Source organism: Nansenia antarctica, assembly GCF_963989245.1.
Source record: "Nansenia antarctica genome assembly, chromosome: 1".
NCBI classification, from domain to species: Eukaryota; Metazoa; Chordata; class Actinopteri; order Argentiniformes; family Microstomatidae; genus Nansenia; species Nansenia antarctica.
Window position 1 is genome coordinate 73,926,707 of NC_137674.1, and position 19,716 is coordinate 73,946,422.

At 49.2% G+C, this 19,716-nt stretch overlaps 1 protein-coding gene across 1 annotated transcript in view; it reads left to right on the forward strand.

Moving 5' to 3' along the window:
* Positions 1-19,716, forward strand: part of dbndd1 (dysbindin domain containing 1) — a gene marked incomplete at both ends in the record, with an annotated part of 47,469 nt that overhangs the window by 14,475 nt on the left and 13,278 nt on the right. Inside the window, one exon of the mRNA XM_080537084.1 lies at positions 2,807-2,944. Within this exon, the coding sequence (XP_080393210.1) occupies positions 2,807-2,944 (138 nt within the window). The remainder of the gene's footprint in view (positions 1-2,806; positions 2,945-19,716) is intronic.

A 19,716-nucleotide genomic window follows, 5' to 3' on the forward strand; every position in this document is an offset into this window, starting at 1 on the left:
CGATGGGGGTGGAGTGACCACCGGGATAAATGCCCACTGACCTCCAGCTGCTCCCAGACAATAATCTAAAGTCAGCTTAGTTCTTCCTCCCTCCTGGGGGAGAGGAGGGTTTAGGGGGGTTAAGCTGATGGTAGATCTGAGCCTAAGGGTTGCCGGGCTAGACTACAGGCCTGTGGGCGGGGAGGGGGCGGGGCGGGGGGGGGGGGGGGGCAGTGCCTCACATCATTAAACGGCCGTCTCGTTAAGGAGAAGGTGAGACAGCACTGTCTCTCTTTTCTCCCTCGAGACTACAGACATCTCGTTAATAGACTTCAAACGACGGCGTAGCGTCTCTCCCTCCCCGTCCGCTCTCATCTCTCTCTCCTCTCCTCATCTTTCCAGTCCTCCTTCTCTTCCCCCTCTTCCGCTCCACTTTGTCTCCTCTCCTCGGAGACGTCGGTGTCCGCAGTGCACAGGCTGGGTCCTCCTGATCAATGTGTCCTGTCTGTGGAAAGTTCTGGCACAGGGGGGGAATAGAATGTAGGATTGTAGGATAATTAATAGTGTACTGTCGGATAATTTGGTGTTCCGCCTTCAAGAGAGATGGTATGGTGTGTTTATAAGCTCTATTGGGTTAGGGTTAGGGCTAGGGCTAGGGCTAGGGCTAGGGTTGTTTACAGTGACAGAAGAGGGAAGAGCATTTTACCACAGACATAGCCAAGGAAGCAGTTCAATCCCAACGCCATAGTCTGACCATCTATACTGTATATTGACACTATATATACTGTATATTGGGCCTGATGCACTATTATAATAGTATGCATTGTAGAATGGAACAGTTTTTGGAATGTTTGGCACACACTGAAGATCTAAATCTCTTGCCTGGATAATGTGGATGTGCCTGCTCACTTCTACTTAGCTGTGATGGTCTCACCCTCAGTAAGGACCTCTCTCTGTGGCCGTGGCATATCCCCACAGCCTATCTCTCTCTCTCTCTCTCTCTCTCTCTGCCACACTCCCTCTTTCTCTCTCAGCCTCTCTCTCTCTCCCTCTCTCTCTCGCTCTCTCTCTCTCTCTCTGCCACACTCCCTCTTTCTCTCTCAGCCTCTCTCCCTCTCCCTCTCTCTCTCTCAGCCTCTCCCTCTCTTTCTCTCTGTCTCTCAGCCTCTCCCTCTCTCTCTCTCTCTCTGTGTGACTGTGACATACCCCCACTCTAGTGTGTGAAATACAGTGGAGCCAGCACCACGCTCACTCATTTAGCATGATTATCGAGTCCCTCTGATTTATTATGACTTGGTTGAAGGTTTTTCTTGTTCTCAAATCAATGAGCGCACACCACTGTAGAGAGAGAGAACAGAGCTCTGCAGCTTGGAGACAAAGAGCTGCAGAACACAGGACTCTGATCTTCCCCATAGCGCTATCATGTATTAAACAGCCTGGAAAGGCAAGCCTGGCACAGAGAAATGAGCAGGGAAATGGCAGCTTTCAAACTCATCTACTCATCTGTGTGTGTGTGTGTGTGTGTGTGTGTGTGTGTGTGTGTGTGTGTGTGTGTGTGTGTGTCTCTCTCTCTCTCTATTACCCACAGGCATACCCACACTAACAAACATACCCACACACACACACACACACACACACACACACACACACACACACACACCACACCACACACCCATGTGCACGCACACACAAACACACACCCACACAGCCCTTGCTTGTCTGATGGGGGAGTTCAGAACGTGTGAAAGAACACCACCTCCACCAGGCCCACTCAGTATCAGCAGGGTTCTGAGACACCGGATATGTCCTACAAAGCACGTGTCACCCAACCCGTGTCATAAAACACTAGTTTCACACAGCCAGACTGTGGGGGGGGGTTGATGGTCGGTAGAGGGGAGATAACAGGTGCCGTAACCACGAGACACAAAACGGCCATGTTGTTTCCCCCGAGACTCTGTTTCAGCCCTCTTGTCCTTGACAAGCACGTCAGTCTTTTTTTTTTTTTTATTATTATTTGTTTTTCAGATTTTATCCCTTTTTCACCCAATTTGGTAGCCAATTGAACCCAACCTAGCATCCAATTATCCCCTGCCTATTGCATAGGATCCGCCGCACGACCCCGTGGCCGGCAGTCCCAGAAGAGGCCGCCAGGCAGACTAGCTGACTGGCTCCTCGAGCCCAGCACCGTTATTCCGGCACCCAGGGGGCGGTGTTGCGCGACGGATCCTTGTCCAGAAATACTCCTATACCGCCCTCGGAAGCGGCCGCCCAATATGCCGCTTCCCGTGTGCCTCGGCCATATCTGGATCTGGCGAGCCGGGATACGAACCCCGGCCCCGGTGAAGCACGTCAGTCTTGAAGGTTCACTTACCGCAGGTCCCGCCTCCGGCTGTTCAGATTGACATCTCTCTGACACGGGGAGGCCGTGTCCCTGACACACTGAGGAGTTCAGCGCACTAAGGTTTGCTCTCACCCCTGCGGAGCAGATAAAAGAAGCCTTCTTCTTCTTCTTCTTTTAATCTGGCGATCACGGTAGGGATTTCCAGCACTTCAAAGAACAAAAAAAAAAAAAAAAAGACAAATTCAATTAAGTTGATGGTATTGCTATAAGTCATACCCGCGGTGGGGGATGATACTCTGAGGGGGGGGGGGGGGCAGAGGGGTGTGTGCTAATAGGCAGAATTAGAATGAGACATTATTCCTGTCGCGTGGGTTGTCATTGATCGGGACGATGAGAACATCTTAGCCTGTCTATAACGATGACCTCACTTCCCCTCTCTCTCTTTCTCTCTCTCTCCTTTTGACCCCTGAACCCCCCCCCCCGCAGAGCCCCTGAGCAGTGTGTCCTCTCTGGAGGTGCATTTCGACCTCCTGGATCTGACGGAGCTGACGGACATGTCCGACCAGGAGCTGGCCGAGGTCTTCGCCGACTCTGATGAGGAGAACCACAACGAGTCACCGGCAGGTACAGTCCTTACGCCATGAACCCAGCTAGTACACCAACCCATCACCAACCCAGTTAGTACACCAACCCATCAATTAGCATGTTTGTCACAACGTGCTTCACAGCAAGCTCGGGCCCTAAAATGTTATGTGTATGTACAGTACAACCACTACACTGATAGTAGGGCTGACTATAAAGAACTACAAGAGGATTCCTGCTGTTATCCCCCGTATGAAGATACCCATATTGAATTCCCCAAATACTTTGGTTCAACACAGCGGCTTTTTAGACTGGATGCTTTGCTCCTCTCTGCAGGAGGAAGAAAATGTCCCTCTGTTGTTGATGTTGTTCTTCTCAAAACTGTTGACTCAACAGGCGCATAATGCTGCTATTGATACAGTCCTGTCTCATATGACCGCATTACATCAGAAGCTAAGAGGTTTAGCCAAAATCACATGCGTTTTTGTGTTTGTGTGTTTGTGTGTATGTGTGTGTGTGTGTGTGTGCGCGTACATGTGCATTTGTGTCTGTGTCTGTATGTGTGTGTGTGTGTGTGTGTGCGTGTGCGTGTGTGTGTGTGTGTGTGTGTGTGTGTGTGTGTGTGTGCGTGTGCATGCATGCCTGTGATGGCGTGCCTGACCCATCCACTGTGAGCACTCTAATAAAAAGCCTGCTGTATTGTGGTCTCTCTGCGGCCACGGGAACGAGACATATGGGAAAATCTCCAGCACACTTCCGTTATTAAACACAGCCTTAGCATCTTGTGCTGCACAATAGCGCAGTGTTGCACTCATTTGCATAAATCAGAGGTAAGGCAGGTTAACCTCCGATCAGAGATGTGTCTGTCTGTCTGTCTGTCTGTCTCTCTCTGTCTTGTTTGTGTGTCTGTCTGTCTTTGACTGTCTGTCTGTCTGTCTCTCTCTGTCTTGTCTGTGTGTCTGTCTGTCTGTCTGTCTCTGTCTGTCTTTCTGTCTTGTCTTGTCTTGTCTTGTCTGTCTCTGTCTCTGTCTGTCTGTCTGTCTGTCTCTCTGTCTTCTCTTGTATGGTCTTGTCTGTCTGTCTGTCTCTCTGTCTTGTCTTGTCTGTCTGTCTCTTTCTTGTCTGTCTGTCTGTCTCTGTCTCTGTCTTGTCTGTCTGTCTGTCTCGTCTCTGTTTCTGTCTGTTTGTCTGTCTTTTAGTGGGCTTCCTCAAGCAGAAAAATCCATCCCATGTTTAATTCATGATCCCGGGTTCCCCGTGCAGCGTGCAGCTGAGAGGGAGAGCGCTCCTCAGACTTCACTAGGAAGCTCTTTTTGACTCACGGTTCCTCAAACTCACAACCGACTCCCCCCTACCCCCCCCCCCCACACACACACACACACATCCAGGACACCTGGGGAAATCAGTGGAGAAATCGGGTTAGCATCACGGATTCACAAAATGGATTCACTTACCTACACTTTACCTGGTTAGGAACTCTTGTGAATTCCACCAGAGTGGCGGCGGGGGGTGGGGGGGGGGGTAGCTGTTTAGAGGATAGTGTGTGTGGGGTAGCTGTTTGTATGGGGGGGGGGTAGCTGTTTAGAGGATAGTGTGTGTGTGTGGGGGGGGGGGGGGGTAGCCGTTTAGAGGATAGGAGCTTTGAGAGATGCCCATCATGTTGATGCCCACAGGATTGGCACACTGCTGTTTCCACCACACACACACACACACACACACACGCTGCCTACCTCGTACCACTTCAGTCTTTGAACGCATGGCGTGTCTCCGCACCCTTAACACTACAACAGCCGTGACTTTTTTACCTACTATTTATAAGAGGGTTTTTTTGCAGTTTTTCTGTGTAGGAGGCAGGCTAATTTGCATGGAAAAACTGCAAAATAGCTTTATACTAGCTTATCCTGATGTGATTTTGAAAATATAACGATACTGGGTGGTAGAACGCACATAACTAGGAAAAGTCATGAAAGGAGGGTCCTGAAATTTGATCGAGTGCAAATATATAAAAATAATTTTACTCACAGGGTCAAATCACCCCACCCATGGCTGTTCTAGTGTTAATCCCCTCTCTTTCATTCTGTCTCACTCAAATGCACGCATATACTGTACTGTAGGCTATCTACACAAACACAGACATATACACACTTACTCACACACACACACTCACTCACTCACTCACTCACTCACTCTCACACACACACACACACACACACACACACACACACACACACACACACACTGGGGCTTCATCATTACAGTAGAAAGCCTGTGTACTTTATGTAAACACCCCCCCCCCCCCCCCCCCATATCCCCCCACACACAGATTGAAGGAACCTGCCTGAATAGAACAGCCTGCTGGAGACCCTAGTGCCTGTCACCGAGAGAGAAAGAGAGGAGAGAGAGGAGGAGGAGAAAAGAGTAGGAAACAAAAAGAAACAGTGAGACAGAGAGAGAGAGAGAGAGAAAGAGAGACAGAGAGAGAGAGAGAGAGAGAGAGAGAGAGAGAGAGAGAGAGAGAAAAGAGGTACTATGATGACAAGAGAATGGGGGCCATTCTCCTCGCGACGCCGAGGCTTTCCTCTCCAGCGGGAGACTGATGTCTCCCTGAGCTCCTGACGGCAGGCCTCCGCACCACAGCGCTCGTATAAAAGACCCTCCACAGCTGCTGCTGCTGCTACCAAAGCCACACCGCCATAAAAGGACCCGTCCCGGGCTATTCTCTGATATAGAGCTGCACTTCTAGCCACTAATCTGACAATAACCCCCCCCCCTGGCCCCCATAAGGGGCGGCTGAGAGAGTTGTGGTGATGAGGCGGGCGGTTGAGAGGGAGGTCAGGGATGCGGTGAGGAGACGGACCGGCAGGGTTCTGGAGACCCGTGGGATGGAGGAGGAGAGCGGGTGCTAGACTTTTTACATTTGACCTTTAAAACCGTTTTAGCAGAAGCATTTTTTATCTGAGGCGACTTCCAGTTAGAGATGACAGGGACAGTCTCCCTGGAGTGACTTAGGGCTAAGTACCTTACTCAAGGGCACACTAGTGGTGGTGTTCCCCAGGTGGGATTTCAACTCATGACCTTCTATGCCACAGTAGAGGGGGTAGTGAACACACAAACCTAACAACAGCTTTTAATGACAGCACTGAGAAGTGTTTGAGGAGTATGATAGACTATGGCTGATTTCGAAATGGTATAATAACATACTGCCTACTACATACTCAATGAGTATATACTGTCTACTACATACTCAATGAGTATATACAGTACTACCTACTACATACTCAATGAGTATATACAGTACTACCTACTACATACTCAATGAGTATATACTGTCTACTACATGCTCAATGAGTATTGCATACTGCCTACTAAATTCATAATAAGTATGCCATTACCAGCAGACGGTTCACACTGAAGTATGCAGCTCAGTGTCCCAGAATGCATTCCGCACCGGCCGGCAGCGGGGATTTTAAAGCAGGCTAAACCTCCATGGTAATTTTGTGTTAACATGTAACTTTATTATGTTTTAATATGTTTTCAGGCGAGAAAGTAACCATGTATATTCCCAAAACCTGGCCAATTTATCAAAATATCCTGTTTATATCTGATCTGACGTTTGTTTTCCACTTCTGTAGGCTAACGTTAGCTAGCTACATTACGTCCGCCATTGCACAGTGACGAGACTGCGCGATGCATTTTGGGGGAGTTGAGTATGAAAAGTAATCTCACACTACATACTCTGAAATTCGGGCTAATCTAGTATACATGCGGGCATTTCTCACGTACACAAATTTCACATACTATATAGTGGGAACGCACTACATACTCAAATCTACGTCATACATAGTATGAACATTATGTTAGTATGCCATTTCGAACACACAGTTTTATGAGAGTCTAATCCAAGCATAGGTGGTATAATCTTACTCCCTGGGTCCTCTGCATTAGAAAACACATTCAGATCATTTGTAAACGAACACTGTCTCTAGTGAATTGAATCGATACGTGGTATAGATTGTGTGGTATAACGTGGCCTTTTTGGCAGAGAGAGAGGGTGTGATCTACACTGCGTTGTGCAGATAAACACTGGTGTGAGCATCGCAGTGTTAGTGCCAAGCTGAACAAAGTGATTTTGTCGTTGGCTGGTGTTTTCACTCTGGCTCATCCCAGCATTGGCCAATGCACATGCACACACTTGGTACTCACACGCACACACTTACTTACGCACACACACATGCGTGCAAACATACGCGTACACACACACACACGCAACATATACACACACGCATACGCATACACACACTGTTCAGCTCTCCCTCTAGTTAGCTGAATGGTGAATTTTCTGCTTGCTCCGGCAGTACGGGTGAAATGATGAGAACTGACACAATTCGGTTTGATTTCCTTCTTCCTCTAATAAACAGATTGTAAAACTGAACACAACACATTGACATTAGTACATGTAAATAATTAACAGTGAACAAACTAACAGAAAAGATTTAACAAACTACACAATCATACAGAACTCAACTTACCAACTCCCATCTCTCTATACAACTGATCTCCCTTCTCCCCTGTCTCTCAGATCACACTCATTAAGCCCGCCCCCATTTCTATCTAACCAATCACTCCACTCATGCATACTTTTAACCAATCACCATCAACAAAAGAATAACCCCCAAATGAACCCTCCCATGGATTAGCCAAACACCTCCCACTTGGTCCATTGGTTCTTTATAACTAAATGGACCACAACTCTCCCTCTCTTCAATACAGTCATTTTTACTGCTCCTCCACGGGAAGCAGCACGACCACCCGCCTGACGTCTCGGTCGAGCGTTGGGAAGAGATCGCGGCCTTCGCTCCTTCTTCGTCCTGAAGCCCCCACTCCTAGAGCAGGCTGGCTCAGGCAAGCCCTCACTCTTACGTCCCGAACCAGCCCCTTTTCGTCTGGCCTCGCTTCCACAACCCGCCCCAGGCGGAATTGCCCCCTTAGGGCATTTTGGTCAGCCAACCAGACCACGTCTCCCACGGCCACATTTCGAGCTTCTCTGTGCCACTTGGTGCGGATGAGAAGTCCGGGCCCAGCTAGTTGACTCCACTGTCGCCAAAACCGTCCCACTTCTTCCTGGACGCCGAGGCTAACTCCGCTTCTTGTCTCCCTCAGGCGAGTAGCCTCCCACTTTGCGTCTTCTGGAGCCCTCCTGCAAAACAACCACTGCCTAACAGCTCGCCGGACCCACCCAACTACCCGAATGAGCCTGCCTATTCCACCGAAGTGTTCTGGCTCAATCAGGTCCATGAGAGCAGCGCCCCAAAGCCTGTCCCTCTCATGCTCGAGGTCCCTGGAACTCCCAACCGGTGTGGATGTCCCCTTTGCATTTGCTTCCTCCTCAATGGCGCATTTCGGGTCCAGCCCCTTCCTCGCCTGAGCGCGTGTTACAGTTGCAGTGAACGCTTTCCGTTGCAGCATGCTCACGCTGTCTCGAGCACTTACAGCCACTCCCCTGGATGTTTCCTCGCTCAGCTGATCAGCCAGCACCAACACCTCTGACTCTGGCTCCACATTGGCCCTCGTTTCTGCAGGCTGGCCCTCTTTGCTCCTCCCACTTTGACCCGACTGGATCCGTGGTTCCGGAGCGAAACCTCCAGCGTTGAGCGTCCTCTCGATTCCCTCCGTGATGCTCCTCAGCTCTCTCCTGTCGCCATGAGACGCTAGAATGTCGTCTACATAGGTGTCCTCCTCAAGTGCTCTCCGCTCTTCTTTTAGGTGGGCGACCTCTGGCAGCCTTGCCGTCTTCCTCATGGCCAGCTGGGCGATGCATCCGGCTGGCTTGTCCCCGATGTTGACGCGGGTAATTGCGTAGGTTTTGATCTTCTTTTCCCCTGCGAGAGTCATCTCTTTCCCGCCCGGCTGACAATTTCCGCAGCGACACCCTCCACACTTTGGCTCGCACGCGGCGCTGATGCTATCCCAGCTCCACCACTCGAGGACCTCTTTGCTGCTTGCAGCTGTTCTCCCGGTCTTTTCATGACCTTGCGGCTTCTGGTCTCCATCCTCTTCTTTTGCGCTGGGCGTCTTGCAGGGGATCTCCTCAAATCTTACTGCCTCCGTTCTCAGAGAACGCGCAAAGTGCGTCTGGGAGTTGTGTGCGGATCCTTCCCAACTTTCAAACAGGTCTGGGTGCGTTCCTCCCACGGTCTTCCCCAGAGGCCCGTCCCACAGCACTAAGTCTCCCGTCCCTCTTCTCCACCGTGGAGCGAGTCGTCCCTCTCGGTGGCTGATCAAGAGCTCGATTTCCTTCGGTCGGACCAGCTCTTCCTTCTCGACCCCAGGGAAGAACTTACAGAGTCGCTCTGGACTGATGACCTTGTCTGCACGAGCGATTGTGTCGAGCCCGTAGCATACCATCTCGTGGGGACTCCATCTGTTGTTGCTCCACGCCCTGACCTTTAGCAGGTATTTGTTAGTCTTGACCCTGACCTTCATTCCACCGACCCCCTGCACGGTCAGTGTTACTTGCCTCCGCTCCAGTTGGAGACGATCGGCGGCCCGGTTGGTGATATAATTTGTGTCGGAGGCGAGGTCTATGAGGGTTCCCAGGGCATTTCCTGCTTCTGTTTTGACTATCAATGTCATCATTAGTACTGGATGTTCCTCTGGCCCATTCTCCGCGAAGAGACCCCCGCCTTCTGCGCCCGTGCTCAGCGTCATCGAAGCCTTACTGGTGAATGCGTTCGCCCTCCTTTCCTGTTCAGGGTTGAGTCCCAAAGAATCCAGGAATTCTCGTTGCTTATCAGAGAACCCTGGCCCTGTCTTCTTTCCCTCACTCCACTCGGGACACAGAAGGTAGTGATGACTTGCCCTTCCTTCCTCCCGCTTGCACACTCTGCACAGGTACCGGTTACTACACTCCCCGTCGGCGCCGTGCATGCCCAAACATTTCTGACAGGCTTTGCTTTGCCTTACTATGGCTCGTTTCTCTGCCAGACTGACACTCTTGAACTTTTGGCAGAAGAATATTTTGCCACCGTGCTGATCGCTTCCACAGATGTCGCACTCTTCTCTTCTTTCCGAGTTCCTGCCCGTGACTCTGGTTTCACCTCGATGTTCCTCCTCTTCTTCATCTACCGGTGAGTCTCTCTCCGTGGCCCTCGTGAATGCCCTCTTCTCCCATCTGACTGGCCTCTCCGGTGTTCCCTCAGAGGTCTCCGTGGAGCCTCGGATTCGAGCTATCCCCTCGAGGATTACTTCCTGCCTTTTCAGAAACAGAAGAAGAGCATCGAACCGCTTGTCTGGGGCGACTTGGTTTTCGGGTTCGGTTACAAAGGTAATCCAGCCTTCCTGCACGCGATCTGGCAGTTTGCCCTCGATGGCCTTAAGTACAAGTGGGTTCTTCATAGCGCCCACTTCTCCTAAGTCTGTCAGGTCCATGAGGGCTCTTTCCACTGCCTGAATAAGGTCGATCGCTTTCCTCGGCTGGTTTCCTTTTACCGCTGGTATTCTTTCCAATTCCTCAATAATTTGCAGCGCGATGGTTGCCTTGTCTCCAAACCGATTCTCCAAGGCTTTGAATACATCTTCCGCTGAGCGGTAGCTCGAGAGTTTGAGCTCCTCGAAAACCTTTCGGTCTATGCTCTCGAGGAGGTGGAGTTTCTTCACCTCTGGCGACCCCGATGGGTCTCCCTGCCGCTGCAGGCTTTCCCAATCTTTCCGCCAGCGATGAAAATCTCTCATACACCCGCTGAACACGGGCAGCCTTGTTGGAGGGAGTTTGATCTTGGCTCTAGTGCGGTTGCCTCCATATGTGGCGCTCTCCAGCCCTGCCTCCCGGGCTTGTTCCCATGCTTCCCGCTGAGCCTCCAGTAGTTTGGCGCGCTCTTGAGCGGCTATTTCTGCTGCCTTCAACTCAATCACGGCCGCCTTCTGCCTTGCCTCAGCGATCTCTTCTTCGGCCCCCAATTTCACCTTCGCTGTCTCCTTCTCAAACTCGGCCACGCTATCAGCTGACTTCAGTCTTGCCTCAGCGGCTTTCCTTTCCAGCTTGGCAATGGCTTCTTTATTTTCTCTATTTGCCGCTCGATCTTTGGCCTCTTCTTCGGCGAGAACGTCGGCCCTTTTCCTCTCATCTTCGGCGAGAGCGTCGGCCCTTTCTCTATTCGCCGCTCGATCTTTGGCCTCTTCTTCGGCGAGAACGTCGGCCCTTTTCCTCTCATCTTCGGCGAGAACGTCGGCCCTTTTCCTCTCATCTTCGGCGAGAGCGTCGGCCCTTTCTCTATTCGTCGCTCGATCTTTGGCCTCTTCTTCGGCGAGAACGTCGGTGGCCATTTGCTTTGCTGCGGCGGCCTTGTCGGCCATTTTGTCAGTATTCTCCTTCTCAACTCTTCCAAATTCAGTCACAAACGTTTCCCAAAGTTCATCTCTTTTGTCCTCCAGCTCCTCTAGTGACTTTCTCGTGTTGCACGCCTCAACTACAGGGATCCACTCCCCCCAGCTTGATAGCAGACTTCGTGCTTTGATGATGAGGCTCTCTGTGAGTGTGCTTCGTTCTTTACAAACGTCGTGGGTTGCCTCTTCTAGACTGATCCTCTTCGCGCCTTCGTGACTCCTTTCTGCTCGTCTAATTGTGGATGAAAGTTCGACCCCCGCGAACCTTGTCCACATGTTGGCCTTTAAAACGTGACCGACCTGTTCAACCTTCTGAGCTCTCTCCTCAGCGGCCTTGGTGATGTCTTGAAGAAGCTGACTGTTGCCTGTCTCAGGTTCCTGACTTGCTTTGGCCTGTAAACCTTCCTCATAATTGTCGTCTGCAGAGTTGAGGTCTTTCGCGTTTGATAGGAGCGCTATCCACTCGCGTTTCATGTCATCTTCGCCCATCAATGCCACTGACCTGATGATGTGGCGGTATCCTCTCTCAAAAGTGACTGCCAACTTTTCCCTTTCGGTCCTTAGTGCCTCCATTCTGCCTGTGACTCAGAAATAACCTGTGTGTACCTGTTTCGTCTTTCTATCTTATATCTTCAGCCCTCTCTGACTCCCTGAGCTGATTTGCGCTGGTCCCTGCACTTCCTTAACTAGTCTTCGGCAGCGGAACCAGGTTCACCGTGGGGTCATCCCAGGGATACTGCTAAAAATAAAATAATAAAGTGGGAGAGGATTTTCCTCCCCCCGACGACTTAATACCCAGGTACACACAAACCTATTTTAATGCAAACAGTCAATAGAGTCACAGAGAAGAGTGCTGGGTGTGGGTAGCTCTCTGGGTAGCTGCTATTAGCTCGCAATTCCTTTTTTTTTGATTGATTGAAAACTTTATTAGAAGATTTGCAGAAGTAGGTACATGAAAGTACATATTACATACAAGGTCAACTAACAGGATAAAAACCCAAGAAAGCCACTGGCTTATTTCAATTGGGGTCCTTGATTCTCAATTCATCGTTACATGTAAGACAGACAAAAAAGCTAGTACTATCTACAAGATAATACAGACAAATAACTATTACTATCTACAAGATAAACACACATCCATCATGGGAAGAACAATACAACAAAACATAAGGTATGTACAGCGGGTAGGACAGGTGGGGACATACACCACAGGTGGGGGCGGGGGACAAAACACAAAGTATGTACAGTGGGTAGTTCGGGTCTTTTAATCTGATTTTTGATTTAGAGGGTCCAGTTACGGATTGCAGCCTCCTGTAAATGTTTTTTGAGAGTGGTTTTGAAGGTGGGCAGTGTTTTGCACTCCTTTAAGATTATAGGAAGGGCGTTCCACATTTTTACTGCATAGTTTGCAAACGAGTTTAACCCCTTGTTTGTGGTGCAACGCGGTTGAACGTGGTTCGTGGAGCTTCCTCTGGTGTTGTATGTGTGGACGTTGTTCACTTTTTGGAAGTATGTTGACAGGTACTTGGGTGTCTTTGTGGTGTAGCGTATCTTGAAGACCAGGCCCAGTGCAAGCTGCTGCACTCTGTCAACTACTCGTAGCCAATCAAGGCTCAAAAAATGAGCAGCGGTTAGATGTGTCCTAGGGTTGAGGCCTAGCAGAAGCCTAACCAGTTTATTTTGGGCTGTCTGGAGTCTTGTTTTATGGGCCTTTGTGGTTCTATAGTACCATGATGTTACGGCATAGTCGAAGTGACATTGAATGAGAGCTCCTGATAGGGTCCTCAGTGTGTTTTTACTGACAAGTGAGGATATCCTGTACAAGAATCTAGTTCTATGGTTCACTTTTTTGATTACTTTTGCTGCCATTTTATCTCCGGAAAGATTTGCCTCTAAGATGGAGCCCAGGTATGTAATATCCTCTTTTCTTGTGATATTAATGTTACCCACTTTTATTTTAAAATTTTCAGCCTTTCTGAGTTTAGATGGGGATCCGTATAGGATGGTTTCAGTTTTACCTAGGTGTATTGATAGTTTATTGTCAGCTAGCCAGATGCAGATTCTACTCAGTTCAGTGCTTAGCGCTTTTTCCACCTGCAATATGTCCCTGTCAGAGACCAGCAGAGCCGAGTCATCCGCGAACAGGAACAAATTGCAATCACATGCTGATGACATGTCATTCACATATATTAGGAACAGTAAAGGTCCCAAAATGCTTCCTTGTGGAACGCCGCAGGTCACTGGGAGGGGGGGGGACAGTGTTCCGTTCACACTAACCACCTGTTCCCTCCCCTCTAAGTAGGATTGCATCCAGCTCACCGATGTTCTATCGAACCCAATTGCTTTCAGTTTATCTAACAATATGTGGTGATCTACTGTGTCGAAGGCCTTCTGGAGGTCCAGCATGACCATGCCGCAGTACTTGCCCGAGTCCACCTCATGGTTGATGTGGTCGTTCAAATAGAGAAGGCATGTGTCAGTGGAATGGGATGTTCTGAATCCTGATTGAAATTCATACATCAGCTTTTTTTCGGTAAGGTACCTATCGACCTGTTCATAAACTATTTTTTCCATAAGTTTCGAGATGGAATTAAGAATAGAGACAGGTCGGTAGTTGCCTGGGTCTAATTTGCTTCCTTTTTTATACAGTGGGGTTACCCTTGCTATTTTAAAGTCAAGGGGGACGTGTCCCTGTTTGATGGAGAGGTTTATTATGTGGGTGATGATTGGGGTAATGGAGGCAGCTGAGTCTTTTAGAAATCTGGCTGGAATATTGTCATGGCCCGTGGCCTTTTCTGAGTGTAGAGTGCCTAGCTTTTTAAACACCTCATCGTTTGACACCATGGAGAGTTTAAAATCATCATTGCGTACACCCAGTTTATTGTAGAACTCACGGATGTGCTCTACACCATAACGCCCTGAGTGGGGTGGTAGATTGTTAACTAATTTAGTGGCTATGGTTGTAAAGAAAGTGTTTAAGCACTTAGCCACATCCAGCTTGTCTGTAAGGAGAGAATCACCAGATTTTATGCTGATGTTTGTAGACCTGGTTTTGAGTTTTTGACTGCAACCTAGTTGGCTATTAAGTAGCTTCCAAAGGTCACGTGGTTTGTTTAAGTTTTCTTCGATTTTGTTATCGAGGTATTCTTTCTTAGCAGATTTGGTCATGGTAATTACCTGATTGCATAGTTTGTTGCATTGTTTTTTAATTTTCTCAAAGTGGGTTTTGTGATCTTCGTTTAAGTGTTTCACTAATTTTGATTTGCATTTTTGAACTTCAGAGCATTTTAGGTCTCTGACTTTCATAGCATTTAGAATGTCCGAATTCATCCATGGTTCCGATCGGGTTTTAACCCTGGTGGTTCTCATGGGGGCTATACTGTCAATAATATTTAGGAATTTGGTTTTGAAACCTAGCCATGCCTCTTCAACCTGTGTGCATTTTAGTTCATCAAACCAGTCTTGATTCTCCAGTTTATGGTTTAAGGCCTCACTAGAATAGGATTTAAGGGATCTAGTGGTTACAGTTTTATGACCGCCAGCCTTGGGTTTTTGTTTTTTACGAGTGCAAAAGATCATGTAATGATCACTTAGCCCACATACAATAACCCCACTCTTGGAGATTTTGGACTCATCCGATGTTAGAATGAGATCTATGGTGGTTTGAGTAGAAATACACACCCTAGTGGGTTTGGTAATTTGTTGACGGAGACCGTGTAATTCAGAAAACCTAGTGAAGGATTTGAAAACGGATGCTTCATTTCTGAGCATGTCCGTGTTCAAATCTCCAATAAGAATCTTTTCCACACAGTCAACGTCATCCATGCACCCCTCAAGAATATCATAGAAATCACTCTGATCGGGAGGTCTGTAGATAGTACCAACCAGCATCGGTTTTGCTTTGTTAAAGATAATTTCAACCCAAACAGATTCTAATTTGTCATGATTCAGGTCATCACGGGTGTTAAAGATAATATCGTTGTGAATGTACATGCAGACACCACCCCCATACCTGTTCCTGTCGTTTCTGATGACTGTGTAGTTAACTATTTCAATCTCTGGGTCTTTGATGGATTCATCAAACTTGGTCTCAGAGAAGCTCAAAATATGAACCTTGCTGTCATGGAACATTTCTCTGATTTGGTCCAGTTTAGGCACAAGACTGTTCACATTAAGGTGAACAATATGCAGGCCCTTACTGCTGTGTCCAAATAGAGAGTTTATGTCTTTGACTTGGAAATAGTCACCACCATTTTGGTCATCGTCACGTTGAGGATTGGGGGGTGGGGGGGGGCGCCCATTGTTCAACGGTTTCGTCGTAGAGTCTCCGGGTGGAGAAGGGGGGGGTCGTCGTCGGGTGGGGGAGGGAGGGGGGAGGGGGGGGTTCATCACCGGGTGGGGGAGGCCTCTGTGTTCGTCACCGGGTGGTGGGGGGGGGTTCGTCACCGGGTGGGGGAGGTCTCTGTGTTCCCTGGCTAGCTGGTGGAAGATAGGTGGGGGGGTAATGTTATTAGCATATCTACCCATTGTTTTGCTAGCCACGTCTGAATCCTGGAAGTCTGCTGTTGCCGGCAAACTAACCGGTTTGTCGACAATGGCGTCAATGACTATGCTCGTAGCATTTGCCTGGGAAAGACACAGTTGTTCTCTGGCTAAACGCGAAGCCCACCTGGTTGCGACTGGCCCGGGATTCAGCTGAATGTCTCCCGAGAGCAGTAGATAGAGCCATATCACGGTTCTTCGGTCCATTCTACCTGTCGGGGGTTTGTTTCTTCTCGTCCGGTCCGCAGTCAACGTCGTGTGGATGGTTGTTGCTCCGAAGCCCAAACATTTCTTTGCGGCGTGGAGATAAAAGTCGCTATGTGTCTCACCTTTTCCAACAAAGCTTGACTCCTTCTCCATAAGATGCAAGTTCTGTGGTGATTTGATGTACAAATCCGTAATCCATAGAAGGAACAGAAGAAAATGTGGTATAATCCTCGCCGTTGCGCCCGAGCGCTGATAGAAGCGACCACTCATGATGACTGCCTGCCTGTAGCATGACATATTCTATACAAATAAACCTGCCTTGCTTTGCCTTATAGGAGAATGGACAAAAAATAAAAGTCTGTCTATAAATAAAGTAAGCCTACAGCATCTCTAAAGACAGATTCAAGCGCGGTTCAAATTCCTAAAACAACCACCCTTCCACACTCCAATGTGACAAATTTCTTGGTGGGTCTTGTAGGTTAGCCTAGCTGGCTGTGGATTCTTGCAGTTGGGTTAACCAGTTGAAGCTAGCCGTGGATTGTTTCACTCCTTGCCTGCCTAGCTAGCTGTAGCCTTGAGTGCTATAAGCTCTACCGCGTGCCTGCTGCGCTAATGCGACAACAGGGCTAACGCTAGCTTAGTTTGCTAATGCTACGCTGGCTAGCAAGTGGCTAGTTAGCTACAGTTGCGGGCGCCACGGCTCCGTTTCCGGCCTAGTTAGCTGTAGCTTTGAGTGCTATAAGCTCTACCGCGTGTCTGCTGCGCTATTGCAACAACAGGGCTAACGCTAGCTTAGTTGGCTACTCTACGCTAGCTAGCAAGTGGCTAGTTAGCTACAGTTGCGGGCGCCGCGGCTCCATTGCCGGCTGCCGCTGCGTCACTAACCTGACCAGGCTTTAGCTTGCTCTTATCTCCGGTGAATGGATCCTTGTCCTCCCGGAGCTTCTGTTGCGTCCAACCGTGCTTGTATTTCCTTAGCTAACTGACGGTCCGTCCTCCTGCGGTCGTCAGCGGGTGTTTTACAATTGTTCAGCTCTCCCTCTAGTTAGCTGAATGGTGAATTTTCTGCTTGCTCCGGCAGTACGGGTGAAATGATGAGAACTGACACAATTCGGTTTGATTTCCTTCTTCCTCTAATAAACAGATTGTAAAACTGAACACAACACATTGACATTAGTACATGTAAATAATTAACAGTGAACAAACTAACAGAAAAGATTTAACAAACTACACAATCATACAGAACTCAACTTACCAACTCCCATCTCTCTATACAACTGATCTCCCTTCTCCCCTGTCTCTCAGATCACACTCATTAAGCCCGCCCCCATTTCTATCTAACCAATCACTCCACTCATGCATACTTTTAACCAATCACCATCAACAAAAGAATAACCCCCAAATGAACCCTCCCATGGATTAGCCAAACACACACACACAAACACAGTTCCTACCTTTCTTTCCCAGCCAATTAAAATGTATTCTTTCAACCATCAACCATCAACCCTGCCGCTTGCAAGCCCCCCCTCTTTTTATTCTCCTCATCCTCCACTCTCATTCACTATCATCTCCCTCGCTTTTTCCCTTTTACGTTTTCCCTTCATCGCTCATGTCCCTCTTCCAGCCGCTCCTCTCTCCTCTCTAGAAGGGCCCAGGCTGTGGTGTGTGAGTGATGGCCTCCATTAGCCATCTGTGCTACATGACGCTATCTGCTGCTTCACAGCCCACACTCCTGCTCAGCCCTCCCTGCCTCCCTCACTTCCCCTCCCCCCCCCCCCCCCCCCCCCTCAAGAGCCCAATCTGCTCCTCTCTCTCCGCCACTCTACATACAGAAGGGGCCCTGTTCTCCCCCTCTACGTCCCTTTACCTACAATCTTTACAATAACCCAAGCCTCTCTCCTCGCCCCCCCCCCCCTCCCTCACCACCCCTCTCCTCCTCAGCACCCCATTAGGGGGACCCACTTCCCCAGAGGTGGCTAGGCTCGCCCCCACTGACAACAGCTGCTCCTGAGGGCCAGTCCAGACAGTACAGGTGCAAGACTGACCAGAGCCAAGAGAGTCAAGAGTGTGCCAGTCGAAACGTGGCCTGTGCGGCTGTTCATGCGGTGTGCCAGTGGCCATACTCTCAATCTCTCTCTCTCTCTCTCTCTCTCTCTCTCTCTCTCTCTCTCTCTCTCTCTCTCTCTCTCTCTCTCTCTCTCGCTCTCTCTGTCCATTGTGTGCCTGTGCCACCATTCTCTACCCCCCCCTCCCTCCTCCCTCCTCTTCCTCTCTCTGTCTACCCCAGCAGGGAGAATAGGAGGGAGAGGGAGGGATGATAAGCCCAGGCTGTAATGAGGCTGGTAATAGATGACCTTGCGATAGCAGACAGAACCACAGGCCCAGGTGTGCTGCTCAGTGGAGAGCCTACCTGGCAACACTCAACACTGGGCTGGGTCTGGGTAAGAGAGAGAGAGAGAGAGAGGGAGGGGAGAGAGAGAGAGAGAGAGAGAGAGAGAGGGAGGGGAGAGAGAGACAGAGGGAGGGGATAGAGAGACAGAGGGGGGGGAGAGAGAAACAGAGGGGGAGGGGAGAGAGAGAGTGGGAGAGAAAGTGAGAGAGAGAGAGAGAGAGAGAGAGAGAGGGAGAGAGGGAGGGAGGGAGAGGTGTGTGTGCGTGTGACGGTCTTATGTCATCCAATTAGGACTTAAATCACAAAACAAAGACATCTTTGCCGTGAGACACTGTTCTGGTACATCTGCATTCCTTAACCCTGACCCTAACTCTTACCCTAACTCTAACCCTGACCCTAACTCTTACCATAACTCTAACCCTGACCCTAACTCTTACCATAACTCTAACCCTGACCCTAACTCTTACCCTAACTCTAACCCTGACCCTAACTCTTACCATAACTCTAACCCTGACCCTAACTCTTACCATAACTCTAACCCTGACCCTAACTCTTACCCTAACTCTAACCCTGACCCTAACTCTTACCCTAACTCTAACCCTGACCCTAACTCTTACCCTAACTCTAACCCTGACCCTAACTCTTACCATAACTCTAACCCTGACCCTAACTCTTACCATAACTCTAACCCTGACCCTAACTCTTACCATAACTCTAACCCTGACCCTAACTCTTACCCTAACTCTAACCCTGACCCTAACTCTTACCATAACTCTAACCCTGACCCTAACTCTTACCCTAACTCTAACCCTGACCCTAACTCTTACCCTAACTCTAACCCTGACCCTAACTCTTACCATAACTCTAACCCTGACCCTAACTCTTACCCTAACTCTAACCCTGACCCTAACTCTTACCCTAACTCTAACCCTGACCCTAACTCTTACCATAACTCTAACCTGACCCTAACTCTTACCATAACTCTAACCCTGACCCTAACTCTTACCCTAACTCTAACCCTAACCATAACCCTCATTAATAGCCCTTGTGTGTATTGTCCCAGAGCTGAAGAACCTGCCCTAGTTTACGTGATGTGGAGAGGACTCTGTAGTCTGAGGCAAAGGATGACATCATACTGAAGGTTACTTCTACTTCTAGTGTTTGAATGGCTGCAGAACGGTGGGCGGGACTTCCTGTCCACAGGGTTAAGAGGACTCCCAGAGGGAGAGGGGATTGGTGGAGAGTCTCTGTAGAGGTCTGTGAAGAGAGGCAGGGTCACACGAGGTAGAGG